The 26,248-nt window shown below is 37.0% G+C and overlaps 1 protein-coding gene across 1 annotated transcript in view; it reads left to right on the forward strand.

The window, feature by feature from the left end:
• Positions 1-26,248, forward strand: part of dennd5a (DENN/MADD domain containing 5A) — a 69,823-nt gene that overhangs the window by 35,411 nt on the left and 8,164 nt on the right. The window contains 16 exon segments of the mRNA XM_059349254.1: positions 527-838; positions 5,154-5,369; positions 5,919-6,153; positions 9,488-9,638; positions 11,336-11,375; positions 11,377-11,724; positions 13,020-13,151; positions 14,738-14,890; positions 14,991-15,078; positions 15,173-15,260; positions 18,971-19,099; positions 19,589-19,710; positions 20,328-20,473; positions 21,378-21,496; positions 21,585-21,766; positions 22,785-22,867. Of these exon segments, the coding sequence (XP_059205237.1) occupies positions 527-838; positions 5,154-5,369; positions 5,919-6,153; positions 9,488-9,638; positions 11,336-11,375; positions 11,377-11,724; positions 13,020-13,151; positions 14,738-14,890; positions 14,991-15,078; positions 15,173-15,260; positions 18,971-19,099; positions 19,589-19,710; positions 20,328-20,473; positions 21,378-21,496; positions 21,585-21,766; positions 22,785-22,867 (2,544 nt within the window).

Below are 26,248 nucleotides of genomic sequence, written 5' to 3' on the forward strand. Positions count from 1 at the left end.
TGGAGAAGGATAAAAATGGTCAGAGAAAACCTCCAGAATATTACATTAATATGCCAAGACCTTTGGAACAACATAGAGGAATCCATGTTGAGATTTGGGTTAAAAAACTTTGGTCATTTAGGAGATTTCTGTATTTTCAGCGATTGGATGACGAGCACTTCTGCTCTACAAACTGCTGAGAAACCCTCTTATTGTCAATAAACGTAGGAAAGCTGCACATCCTCTGAATGCTCTCGGTCTCTAGTTTATGGTTGTAAAGTTTCATGAGGCTGTGATTATCCTCAAGGTCACAGCATCTCATTTTATACACTGAGGTCCAGAATCTATATTTTGTAAATCGTCAAAATAGCATAACTATGCAGCGTTTTTTTCAATAATTTTCGGACATGTTATCCTAAAATTGAGCCCGCTACGGCCTCCGGGAAAAAAATTTGGCGTATTATTCGGCCGGCCCGCCCGCGGGACTTCTGAATAGTAACAGGTTAAGTTTTCATGCTTTATTATCTTGTTCTCTGTCTTCTTCTAGGCTAACTTGTGTTTCGTGGACATCGACAACCACTTCATTGAGCTGCCAGAAGAGTTGCCCCAGTTCCCCAACAAACTAGAGTTCATTCAGGAGATCTCCGAGGTGCTCATGTCCTTCGGCGTGTCTCCAGAGGGAAATATCCAATCCAGCGACAGCCAGGCCAAGTACCGGGGCTTCAGATCCGTCGACATGGTCTCTGACAAACGCAACGGCAACCTGGCGTCGCCGCTCAACTCCTTCCTGCTGCGGGAGAACGAGACCATCGCCAGGCTGCAGGCGCTGGTCAAGAGGACCGGCGTCAGCCTGGAGAAGGTGAGGAATGATGTCATCGCTTTGGTTCAAAATGGGCTGCACACATATATAATTAGACCTGGTTCTGCCTGGGAGATAATCTTTTAAACAGATTTTAAATTATAGTTGAATGGTTTGAAACATTAATGCATTCAGTGTGAAATCAGCCTTGCTAATATGTTTTTTTAAAAAGTATATTCAGCACAAATGCAAATACATTTTCAGATGGAATTAATGTCCTAATGGGCAGCTGTGTTCAAATCCCCGGGCATAGAGTGATAGATTGCAGACATTTTGAAATTTATGACAGGTGCCATAATGCAGCATTTAGTGCACACGACAAAAAGAAGTGGGTGGTTTTGCATCAGATACTCTAAAGTCTGACATTTACTTCAAAAACTTAACATTTACTTAAAAAAAGCTAGGCAAGTTTTTCCACACAGAAAGTGTTTGGAATCTTTACTCAGGCTGTTTCTAAGTAATGTTTATTTAATAGAACCACTTTTTTTAATGGAAATACACAAGTAAATTGCAGATTCACTGATTTTACTTGGAAATATGAACTAATTAAGCCAATGAACTGGTTTAGTGAATATTACTTGGAACGAATGATTCAATTTACAGACAAAACTGAGGACACATAATAACAAACAATCACTAAGTATGAAAAACTGCTATTTTAAAGTAAAAGCACTGAATTTGTATTTCTTGGTAGAATTTATATTGATGATTGAAATAATAATTACAGGGCCAAAAAAATCTCTTTTTTTCAGTGTAGGTTCAAATCACATCAAGTTTTTGACGGTGTTAAACAGTGTTATAATGTGTTATATTGGACATTACTTGAATACAAACATATTACATATATATACACATACATATACATTATTATACTATTGCCCTTGGTATTGCAGTAAGGGACACTGAACAAATGGGGAGCTCTATGCTTCACACTGCAATGGATATATGTTTTTTCAGTAAAGACAGAAAAAGGACAAAACAGAAGTTGTTTGAATCGATAAAGAAGCACAAAAGCTCAGCAATGTACTGCTGTGGAAAGGGGCCGTTAAAGAAAGGCCCGCCTAAAAATCAATATCAGTTTAAAGATACGCTATATTTAGAATATTTCCACTGCGTTTCCTTGCTGTCAGATGTTTCAGTTGACTCAGGAGGAACAGAAGCTGTTATCTGTGCTCTCTTCAAAGACACCAGACTCCTTTGACAAAACCAGTCGTTTTACCAGACACATCATGTGACTGCTGCTCTACCGCTGCTTCTGTCGTTTAGTTTGGTGTTTTGGAGGGTTAGTTTGGTTTCACTGATGTCTAACAATAACACAAACTGTCTGTGTTTACTCTAGCTTTAAATTACTGGAGGTAGGTGAGCCTTTTTTAAATCGGCTAAAAACTGTTTTGCTGCCCCTGACCACAGCAGTTCATAGCTTAGCTTCAGTGCCGGTACTCCTGCCTGCTTCTCCAATTTTGGGGGCTTGCAGACTGCCATCTACTGTAGATAATACACTGACTGTGGATAAGTGCCTCATAGAACCACATTTCAGTAAATCAGCACTACCCCTAGCACTAATGTAAACTACATAAATATGGAGTAAATATGTTGCAGACTACAACTGTTTTTGTCCTGTGTCGCGGGGTTCTACTATCAACCTCGTCAAAATACAAAAATCTAGGCTTAGTCGGGAAATTAATGTTCTGAGTTTTTATTCTCCTCCTCTCCAGGTGCAAACAGTGCCAATATGTACAAACCCAAAAAACAATAAACAAATAAAACAAAGTAAATGAAGCAAAAAATGCTATATATACAAGTACCAAAACAAAAACAAAAATAGAACAAAATTAGTTCTTCAATAACTCTTTGAGCAACCCAACCCACTTTATTTATGTAGCACGTTTATAGCAAACACAGGGTTTCCAAAATAAATGCTACAGAAAAACACAATAAATAGATAACACAATAAAAGCACGATAAAAAAAGATATACTACAGGCCAAAAGTTTGGAAGCAAGGACAGTACAGGCCAAAAATCTTAAATTTTCTGTTCACATTTACTTTTTTTAAAAAACAGTATGCATTTTTTGGATTTTTTAATGTGTTTACTGCATGATCAGACTAGTTTCATTGAATTAAATTGAATAAATGTGAACAAAAGAGAAGAAGGGCTTAGTTTTAGGGTTAAGAAGATTTGCAAGAGTCAGAACTTCAGTGCAAAATAGAAAAAAAATTAAATTAACAAATAGTTTCTTCACATTATTCACTTTAGCTCTTTGGCTTTTGAGAGTTTGCCTTTAAATATAAACAAATGGCTCGTATATATTCCATGCTGTTGTTAAAGCCAGAGGAGGTTACTTTGAAGAAAGCAAAGTCTAAGCAAGAAAAACCCAGAAAAGCCGAAAATTATAGTTTAAATGTGCTCCGATAAGTGACTCTTTATATAATAATCATGTTTATTTTGTTAATATACCAATGAAACTATGATCTTTTTTGGTACAAATTTGATCTTGCTTCCAATTTTTGGGCCTGTAGTGTAAGTAGACAATAAAACAATAAAATACAAAAAGATAAAATAGAATAAAATAAAAATAAATAAAATGCATTGCCCACACAAAATAAAATATGTACGTATATGCATAAAATCATAAAAAAATAAAATTAAAATAAATAGATAAATCATAAAATCAAGACTCTACGTGGTGTTAAAAGCCAGTGCATCATGTAAACAGAGCAGGTAGCCAACACCCACAGGAGTGAGGAGCTGTTTATCCATTCTAGAGGCTCCATCAGTTGAAAAGCCTTTGAAACGCTGCTGGTCGATGTTTCTCAGCCGAGATGACAGAAACACTTTATGGACTCTGACATCAACAGATGTAGTTGGCATCTGTACAGTCTCATTTGGCTGGAGTGTCTCACCAACAGTACGATGAAATACTCTCTCTCTCTCTGAAGACTGATAAATGGATGAATTAGCTGCTAATTAGGGAGAGTCTCTGTATGCAGCCTAATCAGCTTATGAGCCAGTGGCCAGCATTAGCTTTCCATGAACGGATTAGCTCATCGTCTGTGTGTAGTTTTCCAACCATGAGGTCAGACCTCACATAGAAGTATTCTTATCTCAACTGGCTGCTCAATATGATTTAACCCATTAAAGCTGGGAAAGCGGATACGTTTTGTAGTATTTGTAGTTTTTTCCACCTATTTTCGGTCTTTTGGCCAATGAAATGCATCAGAATACATGTGGGAGTGTCGCAATGCAACATGGGACTTTTCCAGAACTTTGAAATCATCATCAAAAAAAGACACAAAATTACCAAATAAAAGACACAAAATGACCAAAAAAGACACAAAAAGACACAAAATGACAAAAAAAGATACAAAATGACAAAAATAGACATAACAAGACACAAAATAACTAAAAAAAGACACAAAATGACCAAAAAAAGACATAACAAGACACAAAATAACTAAAAAAAAGGCACAAAATGACCAAAAAAAGACACAAAAAGACCAAAAAATGACACAAAAAGACACAAAATGACAAAAAAGACACAAAATGACTAAAAAAAGACACAAAATGACCAAAAAAAGACACATATGACCAAAAAAAGACATATCAAGACACAAAATAACTAAAAAAAGACACAAAATGACCAAAAAAAGACACTAAAAGACACAAAATGACTAAAAAAAAGACACAAAATGAGAATACATATGGGAGTGTCGCAATGCAACATGGGACTTTTCCAGAACTGAAATCATGGCGAAGACGACTATAGCGGAGGGAGCTCAGATATAACAGCTATAAGCTCTCAAATACTTCTTGAATTTCATTTCTATCTGCTACAGAGGCTGAAAAATCTATTATTTAGTAGGAAGAGTTGACACTTCTGTTGAATTTACAGAAAAACTTCAGGTTTTAGGGGCTTATTTTAAAATGGCCCAGAGGTTTTACAGGCACTTTTTCCAGGCGTTTTAGGCCTAAATGAGATAAAGGAACACAGCAGTGGTTGAATGTATTCTTAAGTTGACAGTGGTTTGTGTTTTTTTAGCCTCCTGGTGCTGGCGTCTGTCCAGCCGACCCTCTGACATGCTAAGAAAAGAACGCGTGTTTCAGTTTTCTTGTGTCATTAATCAAAACAGATGTCCTTGACTTCCTTTCCCATAACCCCAGCAGCCTGATAACAGTCTGATAAGATAACATGGAAAACACACTGCTGCTTATTTTCTTCGTCTGACTTCTTTCTCACACACTTTTTCTTGTTTTCCTTTCCTTCTCCCTGCTGTTTTCCCTCCTGGGTGCTGTACTGGATGCTGGTGAACACCAGCTGGAGGTGAGAGAGGACGCCAGCAGTAATAAAGACCCGCGGGTTCAGTGTGACGAGGAGGAGCTGAAGATGCACCAGCTCAACATCCACGTGCGCGAAGTCTTCGCCAACAGATTCACGCAGATGTTTGCAGACTACGAGGTGTTTGTCATCCAGCCGAGCCAAGACAAAGAGTCCTGGTTCACCAACAGAGACCAGATGCAGAACTTTGACAAGGTAAAGCGCTACAGACACTTAATGAAAAGCATAACTAAAGGCTTATGAACAATGATATGCTAAATAAGTAAAGGTTACAAACTGGATGAGGACATTGGCAAGGCAAGTTTATTTGTATAGCACAATTCAACACAAGGTAATTCAAAGTGTTTTCCATAAACATTAAAAACAGCAAGACACAATTGAAAACAGTAAATACAGTCAACTAAAACAGGGAAATGGAAATAAAAATACAAATAAGATAAAATAAGAAACAGCAGGATAAGAAAATAGACAAAATAATAAAAAGCACAAGTCAAACATTGCATAGTTAAAAAGTAAGGGCAGTAGAGTAGAGCAGTGTTAAAGTTAAGAGTACGCTGCGGTAAACAATAGTGTTTTTAGTCCTGATTTAAAGGAGTTGACCGTTTGGGCAGACCTCAGATCTACAGGTACCTGTAGATCTGTAGATCTTCTTAAGAAGAAATGAATAAATTAAATGAAATAACACAGTAAAATGTATTCTTTTCCTATAGTATGACATTTAATTCCCCCCTTTTATTTCTGTAGGCGTCCTTCCTGTCGGACCAGCCGGAGCCCTACCTGCCCTTCCTGTCTCGCTTCTTGGAGACGCAGATGTTTGCGTCGTTCATCGACAGTAAGATCCTCTGTCACGATGACGAGGAGAAGGAGCACACGCTGAGGGTGTTCGACTCCCGCGTGGACAAGATCCGCATGCTGAACGTCCGGACGCCCACACTGAGAACCTCCATGTACCAGAAATGCACCAACATTGAAGAAGCAGGTAAGGAAGAAAGATCAGAGCTCTGTGGACTTCAGAGAAACAGAAAAAAGAGGCTTTCAAAGCACCAGATGTTGTATTCCAATTCATCAATGTACCTCAGCGCTCTGAACCTGTTTCTATCTTTTTTAGAAGGTTTTAGTTTAAAAATGAATAGCTTCACTACAGTGTTACAGTGTACTATCTTTGGATATAAACCTCTAAACTTGAGGAAAACTCTGATTGGTTTGCACTCATAATGAGAAAAGTTTTAGTTTGAAAATGAATTGCTTCACTACAGTTTTTTAACCCTCTATGGTATGGCGTTGCCCCATTTTTAGTCTGTCAAATTTCTACAATGCATCTTTTTGAGTGATGCGATACTTTTAAAAAGAAGGAAGAGTATAGGGAACCAATAGCAATGCTTTAATTTGTCACATGACCTCCAGGAGGCCATATTGAAACCCTATTTTGCAGACTTTTCCAAAGAAAACAGCTTTGCCATTTTGCGTCACAATAAAAATCACTTAACATGTCATTTCGTGGCCCTTTTCCATCTGGAAAAAATATATTCCTACTGATAGGTGAGTAAACCTTCATTTGTGATAGTTTCATACACTTTCAATGGGTCGTTGGTTCAATGGTTCAATGTTTCCTACAGGCAACATTCAGACAAGAAACCGGTTAAAAAAGTTCCTTTCATAATGTTTTTAAGTTTAAAATATTATGTATTGTACCCTGTTGAAGCTACTGAATCTTTTACACATGTTTATTACATAAATTATGTTAAAATTAATTTTTAAAACAATATTTTTCACTTGTGCACCATTAAGGGGCAATGTTGCTACAGGCAACAAAACCCAAAAACTCCCACACAAAAATTATTTTTTTATAAAATTTCTTCAGATTATGTTTATTTAGTCAAAAACACACTCAAAAATATATTTTTTTTAACTGGCATCATATTGCGTACCATAGAGGGTTAACTTTAGACAGTAAAAATGAGCCTCTGTAATGTTTAAATAGTTGTATTCAAATTCATCATTGTACCTCAGCGCCCTGAACCTGTTTCTATCTTCTATCTATGAATATAAACCTTTCAACTTGATGAAAACTCTGTGATTGGTTTGCACTAATAATGAGAAAGGTTTTAGTTTAAAAAATGAATAGCTTCACTATATTATTTAAACTTGAGACAGTAAAAATGGACCTCTTTAATGTTTAAATAGGACCCTGTGTAAAGCCAAAACATTTCCAATTTAAAGTTTTGTGAATTTAATGAAAAGGTCCTATCAACTGTTTTTCATTTCAGTGTGGTGAGAATTTAATTTGAAGGTGTGAACTTCTGACAGACTTTGCTCTCTTTAGTTAACTGACTGCTGGTTGCTGATTGCTGTTTTGTTTGCAGACAAGCTGCTTACAAAGCGTTATGAAAAAGCTGATTTTGTCGCTCCTGGACCTCATGCCATTGGGCTCGAGAACGACAAGACTCACCTTCGTAATATTTGCTCTCGTTACTTTAAAAAACGTCCCCGGGTGGCGGCTCTCTGAATGTGTGTGCAATGAATTATGATAGGTTCACTCACAGAGGTTCACTTTAACTGAAACACACTATAACTGTGTTTTATTCTATTTTAAATATGCTAAATCTATTTTATTTACTCATTCATTTAAATTAAAGAGTCCTCTGTGAGATCCTTAATGCATTGCATACATTTTACAATTCAAAGCACTATCTCTGATCTTTATGGTGCACTGCAAAAAAACAAGATAAAAACAGTAAATCTGAGGGAAATTATTTTGCTGCATGGACAGATAATTTCAGAGTTAATTTCTTATTTTAACATGCTTATTTCTAGATTTAATAATCTTAATTTAAGAAATCTTGTCAAGGTAAATTATCTGTCCATGCAGCAAGATCATTTCCCTCAGATTTAGTGTTTATATCTTGTTTTTAGACACACCCTTTTTTGCAGTGTGGTGATCTGATAACTTGCAGCATGCAGGTGAATGGGTGATAAATTATTTTTCAGGGAATCAAATCTTTGTCCCGGTGAATCAGCTTCAGACAGTGAAAGCCAATTTATGAGATTTTATTGCACCATATTTCACCTTTTGTAAAGTTTTGTGCTGTTTCTGTTTATCTATTGGGTCCATTGTATTCTCTAACAATGTGGGTTTTCTTTTGTTAACACAACCCATGTGTGCGTGGGTTTTTAATCAGGCTTCATAAAATCACTGTCTAAAGCTGCTTTCATTGGTGACTTTAGAGAAAAAAGAAATCATCTATTATAAGCCTCCGTCCTTCTCTCGGTGCTGTGGGTGTTTGGGAGGACATTTCTTTTTCTATTTTAACTTTCTTGTCTTTCTTCTCTGCCCTACAAAGCATCACTGCAGTAACTACATTTTTGGTTAAAAAATTGAGTTATAACTAAAAATGAACTCCTTGATGCCTGTTTTATCTTGTGACAAAGTTTTAGATTTCAATTTTGCTTTATTTTAGAGAAATTATTATATAACAACCACAAAATCCAACTCAAAACCAAGCAGTAATTGCACTTACCACGGTCTGCTCTGGACATATATACTAATTTAAACATCAAAATAATAGAAATTATAAGTTAATTTGAAAGGGAAATTATATCTAGCTAGCGATGAAGTAAAAAAGTGAGATACAATTATATTAAGACTAATATATAACATTTTATCATAATATTAAATCTATTTGAATAGAGTTGTTAAACACTTTTAAATACACTTATAACAAAATTAATTTGAAAATGTTATTCACTGAAAACCAAATATAAAAGCTGAAAGAAGGCAAAAACACTGTTGTTACTGTTTCTGCATTACTATTTGAACCTTTTACAGCAAAACCAGAGTGCAGTAACTACATTTTTGGGGTCAAAGGTGAAATAAATCATGATTTTTGAGCATAAAAATTACATCATCAATTCATGTAGAAATAAGTGATCTATCACTTATCTACATGTAACCAATTTGGTCAGTTAAAATACGTTAAAGCAGTTTTTCTCAGTTTTATCTTCTGCAGTTAGACTTTGTAGGTCAGTTCTGTGTTGTTTCTCAACACAATTACCTACAGAAAAACATGAAAATCTTCCTTTAAAATCTTCCCTGACCAATCCTAAATAATCAGTTTTGGGGGTCGACGTCCTCAATTCATGACGAGGATCTCATGAATTGTAAATTGTTAATATTTAGATTTTGCCCGTGCTGTTGTACCAAGAACACTCTCACATCTTGAGAATGAAATCACTGGGATTCGGGCATTTTAACAAGATGAGAATGATGATTGCTCTCTGTGATTCCACTCACTTGTCAAACTTCTCGTCCACAGAGAAAGCCATCGAGATGAGAGTGGTGAAGATCGACCACACCGCCCTGCACCCCCACCTGCTGGACATGAAGATCGGCCAGGGGCGCTACGAGCAGGGCTTCTTCCCCCGGCTGACGTCTGACGTGCTCTCCACGGGGCCCACCAGCAACAAGTGAGTATTTATTTATATATATATATATATATATATCTCCTTTATTTAACCAGGTAAAAAGTCTCGTTGAGATTAAAAACATCTCTTTTCCAAGAGAGACCTGGCCAAGAAAGCGTCATAAACAGTGACAAGTTACAACATTTAAACACAGTTAACATAAACAATTAAATACAGTTTAATACAAATACAAAATACAGTCATTTCACATTAATGTCACACAACTGTAATTAATATTTATTTTAAAGCAGCTACAAAACGTTTTTAACTACTTATGGGACTAGGCCTGTCACCTTAACACAATATATTTTCCCAGAAACTATCAAGATAAACGATAGTATCATTGTATTGATGTTGTTTTCGTTTTATAACGATATTAGAGCATGATAAGTTCATCCTTTTCCACAACAATTCATTTTTTAATCTCGAGAATATCAAACATTGGAATTAAAATCTGGAAAAGAGATATTAAAATATCCTAGATAAACAGCACGGATTCTTCTATGTTGTTCCAAAGGTCTTTGTATATTGATGTTATATTCTGGAGGTTTTCTCTGACCATTTTTATCCATTACCCATATGAATAAAATTGCATTATTTAGCACCAAACATGTGTAGCAAATGGTATCAACCCAAAAATTGCTGCAACAACTTCTGGGACCCAGTTGAACCTGGACTGGACCCTAATGTTATGACCCTTTATTCACCATAATAGGCTTCAATACTTAAATAAATAATTCATGAAGACCTAAAATTCAGTGTCTCAAAAAATTGGAATATTACGAAAGACCAATTTCAAAAAGTATGTTTAATATGGAAATGTTGGCCTCTGAAAAGTATGTTCATCTATATAACTCAATACTTGGTTGGGACTATTTGACTTGAACTACTGGAAATGGACTTTCCATCATATTCTAATTTATTGAGATGCACCTGTACATAGCTACAAATAATTACTTTACCCCAGGGGTGTCAAACTCAAATACACAATGGGCCAAAATTTAAAACTTGAATAAAATCGCGGGCCAACATTGAACAAATAAACCTTTTAATATATACCAAACATGTTTTACTTTAACATTAAATATGGAACCAGCAACGCTTATAAACATACAATATATAACTAAATAGTGCAGCCATGCAAAATCAAATTCACATCAATGTCATTAATTTATTAAATAAAAATTAAATAAAAATCGTATGTCTCTTTTCTATTTGCATCCTTCTGATTTAAATATCAAAATAAAGTTTTTCAACAGGTTAATACATTTAAAAATAAAATAACAATAATAAATCTAGTATTAGCGGTAAATGCGCCGTATAATACCGGCGGGTCAGCTTTTATAGTACAATAATCATATCATAATTTGGTATTGCCTCGCGGGCCAAATAAAATTACACTGCGGGCCAAATTTGGCCCGCGGGCCAGAGTTTGACACCCCTGCTTTACCCCATTGATCTGCATCCTGCAAACAGCTGTTAAAAAAGGAAAAATAATATTATAAATGTCTTTAATTCACTTGCTTCCAAAACAAACAGCCAGATTAAGATCTGTACGACTCACTTTTGTCCACAGGGGGCGCCACAAATCAACACAAAGTTGTTTGTAGTTGCTTTAAATAAACCCTCAGTGTCTATAATAACTCTGAGCTTGTTTCTCAATAAAGCTGACGGACGGTTTGTTGTTTTTTATTTGACAGGTGGACCAAGAGGAGCGCTCCGGCCCAGTGGAGGAGGCGGGGACCGACAGAAGCAGCACGCTGAGCACCTTTATTTAGACAACGACCAGAGAGAGGTCAGAGGTCACCGCGCTGCTTCCTTCTCTCTGCTCATTTTCACACAGATTGACTCAGAGCTCTGTTGTCTTTGTTCATTTTGCATGACCTGTTTGCTTTATTTTGACTCACCATCTCGTCTGCTCTCCACCCTCCTCCCCTCACACTCCTCGCTCTCTTTCTCTCTCCTGCACTCACATCACTCTCAGCATGTAGAGTGTTTGTTTCCGGAGCTGCAGCTCCTGCTGTTTCTTGACTACTACTGGCTCTCGCAGTCCTTCAAGCCCTGTCTAAAGTCGGTGACTGTGGACGTGGTATGTGTTGGTAGTTTGTGAGCAGCTTTTCCTGCACACATGTGGTCTTTACCTCCCTCTGCTTCCTCCTCCACCACCACCATCATCAGCAGCAGCTTGATCTGATGATCTGTGTCACTTTCTAGAGCACGGCATGTTTTGAAACTCATAAGAATGAAATTAGTGAAAGTACGATATAATTTCTACATTTTTTCCCCCCTCTAAATTATTCGTTTCTAAATGAATGTTCTGTTTCAGTCTGAATAATTTTATTATATTAGGCTGGATTTTATTTTATTCCTTTTTTTCTTGCCTAAGGTCTTTTTGTTGATAATTAAAGTCATATAAAATGCAATTAAACACAGAATCAGTTGGATAGACTCAGTATATCTCCCTCTCCACTGTTTTTCTACTCACACAGAGCCACATCACTATTACAGTATTACTGTACCTGTTAGTAATTATACAGAATTGGTTTTATCACTTCCCTGTACATATGAATAAATTAAATGTGACAAAAATTGTGAGACACAAAATAAATAAAAAGATGAATAAATCAAAAAAATCACAATATAATAATAAATGAGTACAAAGACATTTTTTTTACAAAATATATTTTTTTAAATAATTATATATATATATATATATATATATATATATATATATATATATATATATAACAGAATTGGTCAGATGAATAAATTAAATGTGACAAAAATTGTGGGACACAAAATAAATAAAAAGATGAATAAAAAATCATAAATATATAATGCAAATATAAATAATAATAAATGAGTACAAAGGAAAAAAATACAAAATATATAATAATAATAAAATATTTTCTAGTTTTCTGGATTGCATCTCTTAAATATAAATAAACCTGCACATTATGTTGTCAGTGTGACTTGTTATTGACTCGTCACACTTTGATGTAAAAGTATTTGAAGTGTTGTGTTTCAACTGAAGCTCTTTGATATTTTTCTTTTAATAAATCGTGTTAAAAAGGAAGATCAAAGAAAGTTACAATTCTCAGAGCTAATCTTTTAGATCTTTTTTGAATATCTTCTGTTTTTTCACTATTTTATTTTGTGAGTTTCACTGCCTATATGGGCTTCCGACTGGGTGTTAACCACAGCAATAGTGCAGCAGGATGTTTTATCTCTATGCAGCCGGTAGTTCTTCTAGTAATCCTTCCTCCTCTCTAGTAACCGTCACCAGTGACGTATGTCGTCAGTAAGATGAGTTGATTCTCTGACAGAAAGTTTCTCTGTTTCCTTTTGTGGTTAGCTGACTGAAATCTCTCTGTCTTTTACTAGAAGTACATCCAGGAAGCCAGGAACCTGGGCACCACCATCAGACAGCCCAAACTGTCCAACCTGTCGCCGTCTGTCATCGCTCAGACCAACTGGAAGTTTGTTGAAGGACTGCTGAAGGAGTGCAGGAACAAGGTTTGTGCAGCCTGACTGTCATCTCTGCTGCAGTGTTTCAGTTAAACAAAAGGGTCGTCACATATTTACTGAATGAGTGCTGCACATTGCAAAAAAAGGTGTGTCTAAAAACAAGATAAAAACACCAAATCTGAGGGAAATGATCTTGCTGCATGGACAGATAATTTCACTTGACAAGATTTCTTAAATTAAGATTATTAAATCTAGAAATAAGCATGTTGAATGCTTAAAATAAGAAATTAACTCTTAAAACAAGATAAATTATCCAACATTTATTAATCTAAATGTTTTTTTTATCTTGGTAAAGAACAAATAACAAATAATTTGCAGTTCATCTCTGCTTGCAGCTTTAATTTATCTTGTTTTAAGAGTTAATTTCTTATTTTAAGCGTTCAACATACTTATTTCTAGATTTAATCATCTTCTTTTAAGAAATCTTGTCAAGTGAAATTATCTGTCGATGCAGCAGATTTAGTGTTTTATTTTGTTTTTAGACACAGCTTTTTTGCAGTGCAGTGAAATGAAGTTAGCAGCAAATAGCTAGCATTGGCATATAACCAGATTTTTTATGTCTGCATTTATTCGAAAGAAAGCAGAACATAATGTAATCACAGAGGACGACAGATTGATTCACTCAAATAACAATAAAACAGGAAAACAATCAAAAAACAAATTAAAGCTTTGTGTTTACCTGCGTTGTTTGTACGTTGTTTTTCCTGCAGCACAAAAACTAATATCAGAATCAGAATTTGAATTAATTAATTAATTTTCTTTATTTATATAGCACCTTTTAAAAACAGCAGTTTACAAAGTGCTTAAACAGAGAGCAGTTAATTACACAGAGAATGATGATGCCATAAGGCTAAAAACAATTCTTACATTTAAAGAAAAACAATAAGAGACAGAGCAGGAACAATCACAAGACATTCTCAGATACACAGAAAATAAAAGGGAAAAGGAGTAAAAGTAAAAAGTGAAGAAGTAAAAAGGAGTGGTGAGATAGACAGCATTACATAAAAGCAAGTCTATAAAAGTGAGTTTTAAGTTTCAGAGGTTAGGCTTCAGGGGCTGCTCATGTTTCTTACTTGTCGGCCCTCGGTGGGTTTCTGGGGCTTCTACAAACCACTAAAACCACAAAAAAGGCTGAGTGCCTTGCAACATTTTGCAAGTATGATATACATACAGCATGCATTATCCTGTCAGTCTATCTCTTGTACTTACAAAGGTTCATGTTTTAATCATATAAATGTGTCAGATTTAGCCAAACAGGCAAATTTTCAATTTTCAGTCCCTGGCAGATTGATGGCATTTAAAGAAAACATACAAGATGCACACAAATAAAAGCACATAAGCACAGACTCATAAATTGATGTCTGATGCTGTTTGAATTTATTGCATTTCACCTTTTGTTCTGGGATAAAAAGAAAAAATCTCAAACATATTGGTAAAAAAACTGAATTTTGCAGAAAATGAAAATCCAGTATTATTAGTTTTTGTCAGCAGACCTTTGACTAACAACAGAATGTGTGTGTGTGTGTGTGTGTGTGTGTGTGTGTGTGTTTGTGTGTTTGTGTGTTTGTCTCCAGACCAAGCGTATGCTGGTGGAGAAGATGGGTCGGGAGGCGGTGGAGCTGGGCCACGGCGAGGTCAGCATCACTGGCGTGGAGGAGAACACTCTGATCGCCAGCTTGTGCGACCTGCTGGAGAGGATCTGGAGCCACGGGCTGCAGGTCAAACAGGTCAGGAGGAACAACATCCACACAGCACCGGCTCTGCACAGCCGGTGGACAAACAGCGTGTTCCCGGCACAAATAATAACACGAGTGTGTGTTTTTTCAGGGTAAATCTGCGTTGTGGTCCCACCTGCTGCACTATCAGGAGAGCAAGGAGAAGAAAAATGCAACTCCAGGAGGTTTAGGGCCTCCAGGTAAAGACAGAAACCAGCTGGTGAACAAAATAACGCAGCAAATTAGTGACTCTTGTTACAATTATAACCCTGTTTTTCTTTCTTGCCACACCAGGCTTCATTCACGACACAGAGAGACGCAAATCTGATGGTGGTGTATCAGCCATGCCCCCCCTCAAGATCTCCCTGATCCAGGACATGAGGTGAGGTTATGTAGATGTGAGCTAATGAGAAACTCAATAAAGAAGTGAAGGATGAAGTCTCGGTTGATTTCATCCAGTGAACTCAAGCTGGTTTTCAAATGTGTCAGTAACAGAAAGTCGGGCTAAGACTGCCCCCTTGTGGAGACTATAAAAAAGATCTACATCAGGGGTCTCAAACTCAAGTTACCTGGTGCGGAGGCAGTATCAAAATGACCAAAAAAAGACACAAAATTACTAAAAAAAGACACAAAATGACCAAAAAAAAAGACAAAATTAATAAAAAAATAAGACACAAAATGACAGGAAAAAAATTACTTAAAAAAGACATAAAATTACTAAAAAAGGACAAAATTACAAAAAAAGAAGACACAAAAAAGACACAAAATGACTAAAAGAACACTAAATGATTTTAAAAAAGACACAAAATGACCAAAAATACACAGAATTACCAAAAAGGACACAAAATTATTAAAAAAAGACACAAAATGACCCATAAAAAGACACAAAATGACAGAAAAAAACCTAAATTACTTTAAAAAGAAACAAAATGACCAAAAAAAGACACAGAATTACCCCAAAAAATATTTTAAAAAGTAATTAAAGGGACCTTCCACACACAACACGGTAAAGTGCCATTCATATAAAACTCACATTAAACTTTCATATCAAGGTGAGGGCCACAAAATATTGTCACAGGGGCTGCAATTGGCCCGCGGGCCGCAAGTTTGAGACCCATGGTCTACATAGAGTTTTCTCTGTTGTCATGATAATTGACTGTCTAAGTGGATCTGTGGGTTCCTTAGAGGGAAGGTATTTTCACGGGGTCAAAATGAGCAATTATTTAAGTTATCTCAATTAAATCATGAAATGAACCGTCTCCACACATTAAGGAGACGCAATTCAACAACGATTAACAACAGATTGAATTATCCCCTCAGAGGAAATGCAGTTAAATCAAGGGTTTAATGTTTGTCTGTTTGCTTCACTGACTAAAACACTTTGAGAACACATATCTCAGATAAACAAGAGTTTCTTGATACTCTTGATATCCCTGACAGTTGTGTGGCCCTCAGTACAACTACATGCATTTGAGCATGAAATCTTAAAAGTGCAGTGTAAAAATGCACAAAATTACTTCTTGCAATAAATGTTGGTCTGCTGTTCTTTCACTGAAAAAAAAAGAAATCACAGTAAGTGGTTATTTTTTATTTGCTTCAAACCTTTTGTATTCCTATTTATACTGTTATACACTGCAAATTATTTGATTCTTAAGATAAAACAAACTTTAGATTTAGAAGTGTTAGATTATTTATCTTGTTTTAAGAGTTCATTTTAATTTTAAGCGTTCAACACATTTATTTCTAGATTTAATAATCTTAATTTAAGAAATCTTGTCAAGGTAAATTATCTGTCCATGCAGCAAGATCATTTCCCTCAGATTTAGTGTTTTTATCTTGTTTTTAGACACAACTTTTTTGCAGTGTTCATGCATTTGAGCATGAAATATGTTAAGTTATTGCACTGTAAACATATTTAAAATTGCAGTTTCATCATATCTAGTTAAGTGCACGGTCCTATATGTGGCCCTGTGGTAGTGAAGCCCCCTCCAGCATTTAAGTTGCCCATCCCTGTACTAGATACATACAATTTTTAACAGTTTATTAGCTATAGTGACACTTATTCTATATTATTATTATTATTATTCATGTTCAGTAAGTCTCGTCAAATCAAGCATTGAGCAACATTAGCAAAACACACAGAAACATGAGATGACCTACATACAAAGGCTTATAAACTGAATATTTGCCTTTCTTAGATGGAAGACAGTGAGATATACGAGTGTAAATGAGAGTAGAGAGGAGCAGCAGCATCCCAGAGCCCGAGGCCAAACCTCTGCCCCAATTTGTTCCAAATTTTGTTTTTCTCTCTTTAGTTTTTTCTTTCACTACAATTTTAGTTAGTTTTTGTTATTTTTCTAACCACAAAATACAGTTTCAGTTAGTTTTAAAAAAACCTCTTGTTTTTATTTATATTTCCGTTAACGAAAATGTTTTTCCAATTCTAGTTTTTTGTTATTTCGTTAGTTTAGTTAACTATAATAACCTGGATATATACACTGACCCAGAGAGCTCCTCAAACACACCTGCATGCTTTAACACCTGTGTGTGTTTTTATGTGTGTGTGTGTGTGTGTGGTGGCAGCCATCCCTGTTGTCATGGTATCTACGGTAACCAGCCAGAGTTGAGGAGTCAGGGCTGGGAGGCTCACAGTGTAACAGCACGTTACTTCCAGCCTAATTAGCCAGACCCCCCGCCGGTCTGAGGGGGAGAGGAGGGGTCAGCTGGGGGCACAAACACTCACTGATAGACCCTCCTCCACTCTGCTGCTAACGTCTCATGCCATAATTGTAAACACACTCTGTCACAGACGCAGCCTCCAGCCTCCCCAAATGACTTTCAATAATTGATCACATTGTTTTTAACAGACATTTCATACTTTCTACTAAAAGTTATTATCACAATATCCAGAATTTTTACGCTCATTGGAGTTGATGGTAACACCTGCGTTGCCGAGTTGTGTTTTCTAGGCGAGACGTTACAGTAAAAGAGCATATGTATGTTTTCCTCTGTTGCCATGGCGATGAGGAGCGGTGAAATGTAGGTTACTTGGTGTTGAGGGTGGAGACGGGGAGGGGGATGGAAGGTGGAGGAGCAGACACAAGCAGCTCTTAGCAGACGAAGCTGCTGGTTCAGGTGGAGTGGAAGGGAATGTGTCTGGACATCAGAGGCTCGACGGAGGCTCGGAGCGATGACACGGGACCACCGCCACGCTTAACACGCCTCCACAGAGACACGCTGGGCTGTGGGGAACGCTGGGGGAAGACGTGATGATCATTAAGATTTTAATCATTTGGATACAGCATGTATCTACAAGTCAAGAGGTTTTATATCACATTTGTTTATCAATTGATTGGTGAATGGGGATAACGATGCAAAAATGTTCATTCCATCCAATATCGTGAGTCAGCACAAGTGCACTATTACAGGTACATCTCAAAAAATTAGAATATTGCGAAAAAAGTTTTTGTCAGTTATGAAATATTTCAAGCCTGTTTTTCTTGTAATTTTGATGATTCTGGCTTAGAGACAATGGAAACACAAAACTCAGTGTCTCAGAAAATTACATTATCATAAACTTTTTCATGTTATTCAAATTTTTTGAGATGTACCTGTAGTCAAAATAATTGCAACATCCATTAAAGATTCAGGTAACAAGGTAATTCCTAAGGGCTCCCATACTTTTCCTTTCACTGTAGTTTTGTTTGTTTAAAGCACAGTTATATAACCAGTATACTGTATGTACTGTATATAAATATATGGTTTACTGTAGCTGTAAAGTGCTGGAAAAGCTTAAATTGCACCTTGAAATGCTTGAAAAGTGCTTTAATCTGTCTTTGGTAAAGGTTTAGGATCTCTGGACATGATGAAAATGTGGAAAAAATGTTTCTATCTTGCTTTTGTGTTCATGCACTGCAAAAAAGGGGTGTCTAAAAATAAGATAACGCAAAATCTTAGGGAAAAGACACTCAAAACAAGTGAAATTATCTAACACTTCTAAATCTAAGGTTTTTTTTTATTATAATTTGCAGTGTGTATGATCTCCAAACCTCTTCTGACACCTTCCTCTGTATTTTTTATTTTTTTTTGCAGACACATTCAGAACATCAGTGAGATCAAGACCGACGTGGGCAAAGCTCGGGCCTGGGTTCGCCTCTCCATGGAGAAGAAGCTCCTGTCCAGACACCTGAAGCAGCTGCTTTCAGAGCACGAGCTAACAAAGTGAGTAAAAAAACAACAAAAGAAAAACCCAGACTGTTAGTTCCAGTTCCAGTATTAATAAATCACATCAACAAGTCTTACTAGGACATTTCCCATTCTCTCATCCTGACCTTCTTTCTGTGTTTGCGGAGGAATGTCTGTCTCATACGAGATGAAGATGATGAGTGATCCACCCATTTATTATACATTACCTCTTTTGAAATCGCAAAGCATCATACAGAAGTCCACCGCGGCATAAATCATTCACGGCCTTTTTCATAATTGATATGAGCGGTGAACTGGGTCAGGGGGATTTCTGTCTGCCTTTGTGACCTCACATGATAGTTGTTCCACTTTATAACAAACTCTTTGTTGTCAGAAATGAATTTATCATCTGTCACGCTGCAGACACTGTTGAGGAATGTTCATCTGTTGGCCAACGTGACTTTTTAAAATGTTTAACTTGTGGTTCAAAGTGTCAATGTTTATTTTTGTCAATCTTCTTTGTAGAAAACTGTACAAACGATACGCGTTCCTCCGCTGTGATGACGAGAAGGAGCAGTTCCTCTACCACCTCCTGTCCTTTAACGCTGTGGATTATTTCTGCTTCACCAACGTCTTCACCACCATCAGTGAGTGATAATGTGACGCCAAACAGCCCCACAACACTGTCAATAAACTACCAGTTATTCTTATAGACAGACAGACAGACAGACAGATAGATAGACAGATAGACAGATAGACAGATAGACAGATAGACAGACAGACAGACAGACAGACAGACAGATAGATAGATATTACTTCATTCATCGCCGAAGGGAAATTCGGTTGTCACAACAGTCTGATATTCAAGTACAATAAAATACAATATAATAAAATACTAAGGTAGAATAAATAAAAACAACAATAGAAAAAAACACAGAATAGAACAAGGACACTTAAGCAGTTAAAAAAAATAAGATCAGTTGGTAGGTAAGGTACAGTGGCAAGATGATGGTAATTATACTGATGATATGATGGTAATAATGCTATAGTGACTAGACAGTATATAATAATAATAATAATAATAGTACAGTGTATGATATATAATATAATATGTAATAATAAATAGTAACAATATGATAAAATAAATAAAATAATATAATAATAATAATAATAAGGCCAGTATAATAATAATAATAGCAGTATATCACAGTATATAGTAATAATAATAGTAATAGTAATTATGACATTTCTCTCTGTCTCCCAGTGATCCCCTACCACGTGGTGGTGGTTCCCAGTAAGAAGCTGGGAGGCTCCATGTTCACAGCCAACCCCTGGGTGTGTGTGTCTGGTGAGCTGGCAGAGACCGGAGTCCTGCAGGTCCCCAGAAACACTCTGGAGATCACTTTTGAGGTTGGTGCTGCTGAGTCTATAGAGATAAACGATAACTCTACTTGATCACAAATTGGGTCTTTTATTTTGTAGTTTTAAGCCATATTCCCATGGTACTAGTAGTGCCAGGGGGACATCATGTGATTTAAAACTTTTATTTTGAAATGCCAACACAGCCTCCGTAATTTTAGACTGGAAAGGAGGCAGAAAAAAGGCGATGAAAATACAAAAAATCTGCACAAAAAAACAAACAAGCAACTCAAAGATTTGTAAGCAGACTGAGATCTAGAATCTATTTTTTAAGCTGCTGTTACTGTTGTTTGCCTTTTCCTGTTTGTATTTATGTCTTATACAGTCATGGAAATAATTATTACATCATTGTTTTCTTCAATTTCTTTTTAATTGTAATGCCTGGTTTCTTGTTAAAATGAACAAGAAACTGAAGAAAACAAGGTTTTTCTATGACTGTATTTTTATATTTTGTGATTTTCATATGTTCATATACATATATTATTTTTTTCTATTTGCATGGAGAGAAGCCTCCACAATCCCATTGTACTTGAGTAGAATGACAATCAAGATCCTTCTGATTCTGATTCCGTTTTGCACAGGACTAATGACTAATCACCTGACCAAATTTTTGGGACAGTTTGGGCAGTAATTTTGCCATCTACCCATCTTTTCCCGTCCAAAGAAGTTTGGTAATATGGTGAAAAACCTCTAACTGATCCTCAAACTGCTTCTTTTCCTGTTGGACGACAAATTAAAGATCGAAAATAACAACCAAATCTATTAAAAATGAGACCAAGTTGTAATAAACCAGAATGAACCTTTACGTATATGAGCTGATGTCTGGAGTTTTATGTTTAATGTGAATAAAATGTTTGGTTTTGGTGTTTGACGTGATCATTCTTCTCTCTCTCAGTGCCAGAACCTGGGTAAACTCACCACAGTACAGATGGGTCACGATAACACAGGGCTCTACGCAAAGTGGCTGGTGGAGTGTGTTGTGGTCCGGAACGAGATCACAGGACACACTTACAAGTAAGCATGTCTTCTTCTGAGAGAAATTCACCGACTATAATAATGTTTTGAGTGTACGGTTCTCAAAATGGATGTGTTTTCGGTGCAGGTTTCCGTGTGGCCGGTGGCTGGGGAAGGGCGTGGATGATGGCAGTCTGGAGAGGATCCTGGTGGGCGAGCTGATGACGCCCAGCACGGAGAACGATGAAAGGATGTGCCGCACGCCCCCCATGCAGCAGTCACCAGGCATGATGAGGAGGTTTGTTACCATCTCGCCAAACAGCAAACCAAGTAAGTGACTCAACTGCACAACCGTAATTCATCTGTGTCAACTCCTATATAATACAGTCATTTATTGTTCATTTTAATGCCTGGTGCAACTAAATGTAAATTTTTTTGGACAAATGTAATGAAATAACAACAAAAATTGCTGATTAGAGTTTAATTCTAGAGCTGATATCTAGACATTTTCCATGGTTTTCTTGATAATGATTTGGTTATTATCAAGAGATAGATATTTACATTTACATTTAGTCATTTAGTAGACGCTTTTATCCAAAGCGACTTACAGGAACAAAGGGGAACAATCAAAGTATATCAGCTCTTAAATTAAACTCTTTTGAGCTATTTTTGTTGTTATCATTATATTTGTCCAAACAATGTACCTTTAGTTGTACCAGGCACTAAAATGAACAAGAAATTTAACAAATCAATGGTCTAATATTTTTTTCCATGACTCTATGTACTGCTCTTAGATTTCATTACTGGTGATGCCTACAACACTCTTCACTGTATCTTATATGATAAAGTGGGCTGGCCGCGAAAGAAACATTGGTACTAGAGCTGCAAAAATTAATCGAACAATAATCGAACAATGTCGAAGTATGCTTGAGCAAGATACTGAACCCCAAATTGCTCCCGATGCTGTGTTCATCGGGGTGTGAATGAATTCCCAATGGTGGCAGGTGGCACCGTTTAGGGTCTCCTCTGCCACCAGTATGAATGTGTGTGTGAAAGGGTGAATGAGCGCAGTCTGTAGTGTAAAGTGCTTTAAGTGGTCGCAAAGCGACTAGAAAAGCGCTATATAAGTGCAGGTCCATTTACCTTTAGTTGTACCAGGCATTAAAACGAACAAGAAATTAGAGAAAACAAGGGTGGTCTAATATTTTTTTTGTCCATGACTGGGTGTGTGGTGTGTAGACTTTTTGTCAACAGTGTGCCCACTTTTGATCTGCTCATTATTGCTTGAAGTCTTGTTCTTCATATTGTCTCACAGCATCTTTGTTTGCATTTTTTTCTTCTCATCCAGAGTTAAACACAGGTCAGATCCAGGAGGGAGTGGGAGAGGCCATCAATGGGATTGTGAAGCACTTCCACAAGCCGGAGAAGGAGGTGAGAGACAGCCGTCTAGACAAGCCCCAACATGTACTTCTATTATTCATCACCTATGAACAAAAGCTGCTTTCTGCTCTGGTGGTCCTGAAGTCCCCCAGTAACTGGGCTGTGTGGTGTAATTCACATCGTTAGAACATATTCAATGAGAATTCTTGCTGGTTTTCAGAAGTTCTCATTGTTCCCGGTCATTTTTTTTCTGAACTAGAATTATTTTTTTCACATGAAGGCACTAATATAAAGCACCAGCACTGATAATTATTATGCATTAAGGATTGTGGGGTGATACTTATAATTCAAAGGAGCTGCCTAGTGTAACTTAACTGTTGATTACAGGCTTAAAGAGTCTTCTGCTGTGTAGTCACAGTACAAAGGATTTTTGCAGGGAAACCCCCTTCACTCTTTGCTTAACCTGTCTGTGACCATGTAAATATATATGCTGTTATATTATGTGTTGTATGTGCTTTGTATTTAGCTGTGAGGCAGCTGTGTCCAGTATATTCTGCACAGAGTCCCAAGCCTTGTTTTTTACAATACTTGGAAAACTGGACCTGAGAAGTTATTGAGAACTGTATCTGTAAAAACGCTACATTCAATTGTTATTTTTAAGAAAACAACAACTTTATATTGTTAGAATAATCATGTGTGTCTGTTTACATGACACTTGAAAAAAACAAATTATTGCCTTAATCTGACTATAACTGGACAACTCAAGTGCATGTAAACGTGTTAGTCTGACTAATGTCGCAGTTCTCCAACTCCGATTAGGACACCCAGATAATTCGAATGGAATAGGATTTTCGCCAGCATGTATGACAAGACAACACATGCTCCACATTCTCCACCCACCGCGCTGGCGTATGACCCCGGAACAAAAACATCCAAGAAAGCCTGGTCGCATCAGCCAGTCGCTCATTAGCTGGTCGCATTAGCCGGTTGCATTAGAATTTAGCTCAATAGCATTAATCAAATTTTCACTTCTATTTCTGTACGTCACAAAAAATCATTTTGGACGCTGTTTCTTTATGTGTGTGTGTTGAGTGGCTCACACCTATGGAGTAAGATGTGTGCCAAAATGTTCAAACAACACTTTTTTTCTAAGTCAAACAAAAAAATATTAATCAAAATATCAAATACAAAATTTAAACAAAGTCAAAGACAAAATTCAAAACTTGCAATCAAATTATTTGTGTGATTGCAAAAGAAATCTGTCTTTAAGTTTTTGAATAGCCGTTTTATTGTTTGTTTGCTGCTGGTTTTGCATTTGCGATTCTGTCTTTGTGTTTGAGATGCCAGCCTTTTTGCTTGCTCTTCTGGCACAAATTTCACATACATCTGCGCCATGGCTGCTGACAGTCCTAGGAGCTTGATGTACATAGCAACAGTAACTAAGGGCAAAAAGTCAAGACAATAAACACGGCCAATACCTACACTTTTATGAGTTGGATCTCCAAATTACCGCTTCCTCCACCACCAGAAGTTCTCCACAGTCCGCTCCCAAATAAGCAGAGAGCAGTTTGTTTTTATCTTCCGGGGCTGAGTGATTAAAGTGATTAAACTATTTTGCGTGAGGCGATAGGAGTACGTTGAAGAAAAAGCAAACTTTTTTTCTTCAGTTGCGGGTCAAATCGTTCTCGCAATGTCACATTGGGTTCTCTCCGGGTGCTCCGGTGTAGGTACCAGATCGGCTCGGGGTCCTTTGCCTGTTGATTACGTCACACAATATGATTGGCTGTATGCTTTAATGGGAGTACAATGTACAACGGACAGCTGTGATTGGCTGTACGTCGTGGCAACGGCTGTAGTCGACAGACAAGTGAAAAATAGCTCTAAAAGTCGAAAGCTACTTAGTTTGTCGGAGTCGCCTTGCTGTTGTGTGACGTAATCAGCAACAGACGAAGGACCCCGAGCCAATCTGGCAGGCCGAGCCAATCTGTTACCTACACCGGCTTCCTCCCACAGTCCCAACACCAATAAAAAGCAGTCTTATTATAAATTACTTGTAGAATTAAAAAGCGTGTTAGCTTGGTGGCTAGGATATGGGCTTAAATTTGTCTCATTAATACTTGTAAATGAACAGAGGGGAATCTACATACAGTTGAAACCAGAAGTTTACATACACTATATAAAAAGACATATATGCTTATTTTCTCACTGTCTGACATGAAATCAGACAATCATTTTTCCTGTTTTAGGTCCGTTAGGATTACCAAAATTATTTCTATTTGCTAAATGCCAGAATAATGAGAGAAGGATTTTTTTAGACAATTTTTTATTACTTTCTTCAAAGTCAGAATTTTACATACACTAACATTATTATGGCTTGAAACAATTTGGGAAAGCCCAGATGATGCTGTCATGTCTTTGGAAGCTTCTGAGGTTTATTGACAACATTTGAGTTAATTCGAGACACACCTGTGGATGTATTTTAAGGCACACCTGAAACACACTGCTTCTTTGTGTAACATCATGGGAAAGTCAAAAGAAATCAACCAAGATATCAGGAAGATAATTTTGGACTTGCACAAGTCTGGTTCATCCTTGGGTGCAATTTCCAAATGACTGAAGGTGCCACATTCATCTGTTCAAATAATTATACCCAAGTATAAACACCATGGGAATGTCCAGCCATCATACCGCTCAAGACAGAGACGGACTCTGTGTCCCAGAGATGAACGTGCTTTGGGCCAAAATGTACATATCAACCCAAGAACAAAAGCAAAAGACCTTGTGAAGATGCTGGCTGAAGCTGGTAAGAGTGTGTCATTATCCACAGTGAAACGAGTACTGTACCGACATGGGCTGAAAGGCCACTCTGCCAGGAAGAAGCCATTACTCCAAAAGAAACATAAAACAGCCAGATTACAGTTTTGTCAGGCCACAGGACATGTCTCCAAAAATTAAGGTCTTTGTCCCTGTGTGCATTTGCAAACTGTAATCTGGCTTTTTTTTTGTTTCTTTTGGAGTAATGGCTTCTTCCTGGCAGAGTGGCCTTACAGTCCATGTCGGTACAGTACTCGTTTCACTGTGGATAATGACACACTCTTACCAGCTTCAGCCAGCATCTTCACAAGGTCTTTCGCTTTTGTTCTTGGGTCGATATGCACATTTTGGCCCAAAGCACGTTCATCTCTGGGACACAGAGACCGTCTCCTTCCTGAGCGGTATGATGGCTGGACATTCCCATGGTGTTTATACTTGGGTATAATTATTTGAACAGATGAATGTGGCACCTTCAGGCATCTGGAAATTGCACCCAAGGATGAACCAGACTTGTGCAAGTCCACAATTCTCTTCCTGATATCTTGGTTGATTTCTTTTGACTTTCCCATGATGTTACACAAAGAAGCAGTGTGTTTCAGGTGTGCCTTAAAATACATC

The sequence above is a fragment of the Centropristis striata genome, chromosome 2, assembly GCF_030273125.1.
Source record: "Centropristis striata isolate RG_2023a ecotype Rhode Island chromosome 2, C.striata_1.0, whole genome shotgun sequence".
Taxonomy (NCBI): domain Eukaryota; kingdom Metazoa; phylum Chordata; class Actinopteri; order Perciformes; family Serranidae; genus Centropristis; species Centropristis striata.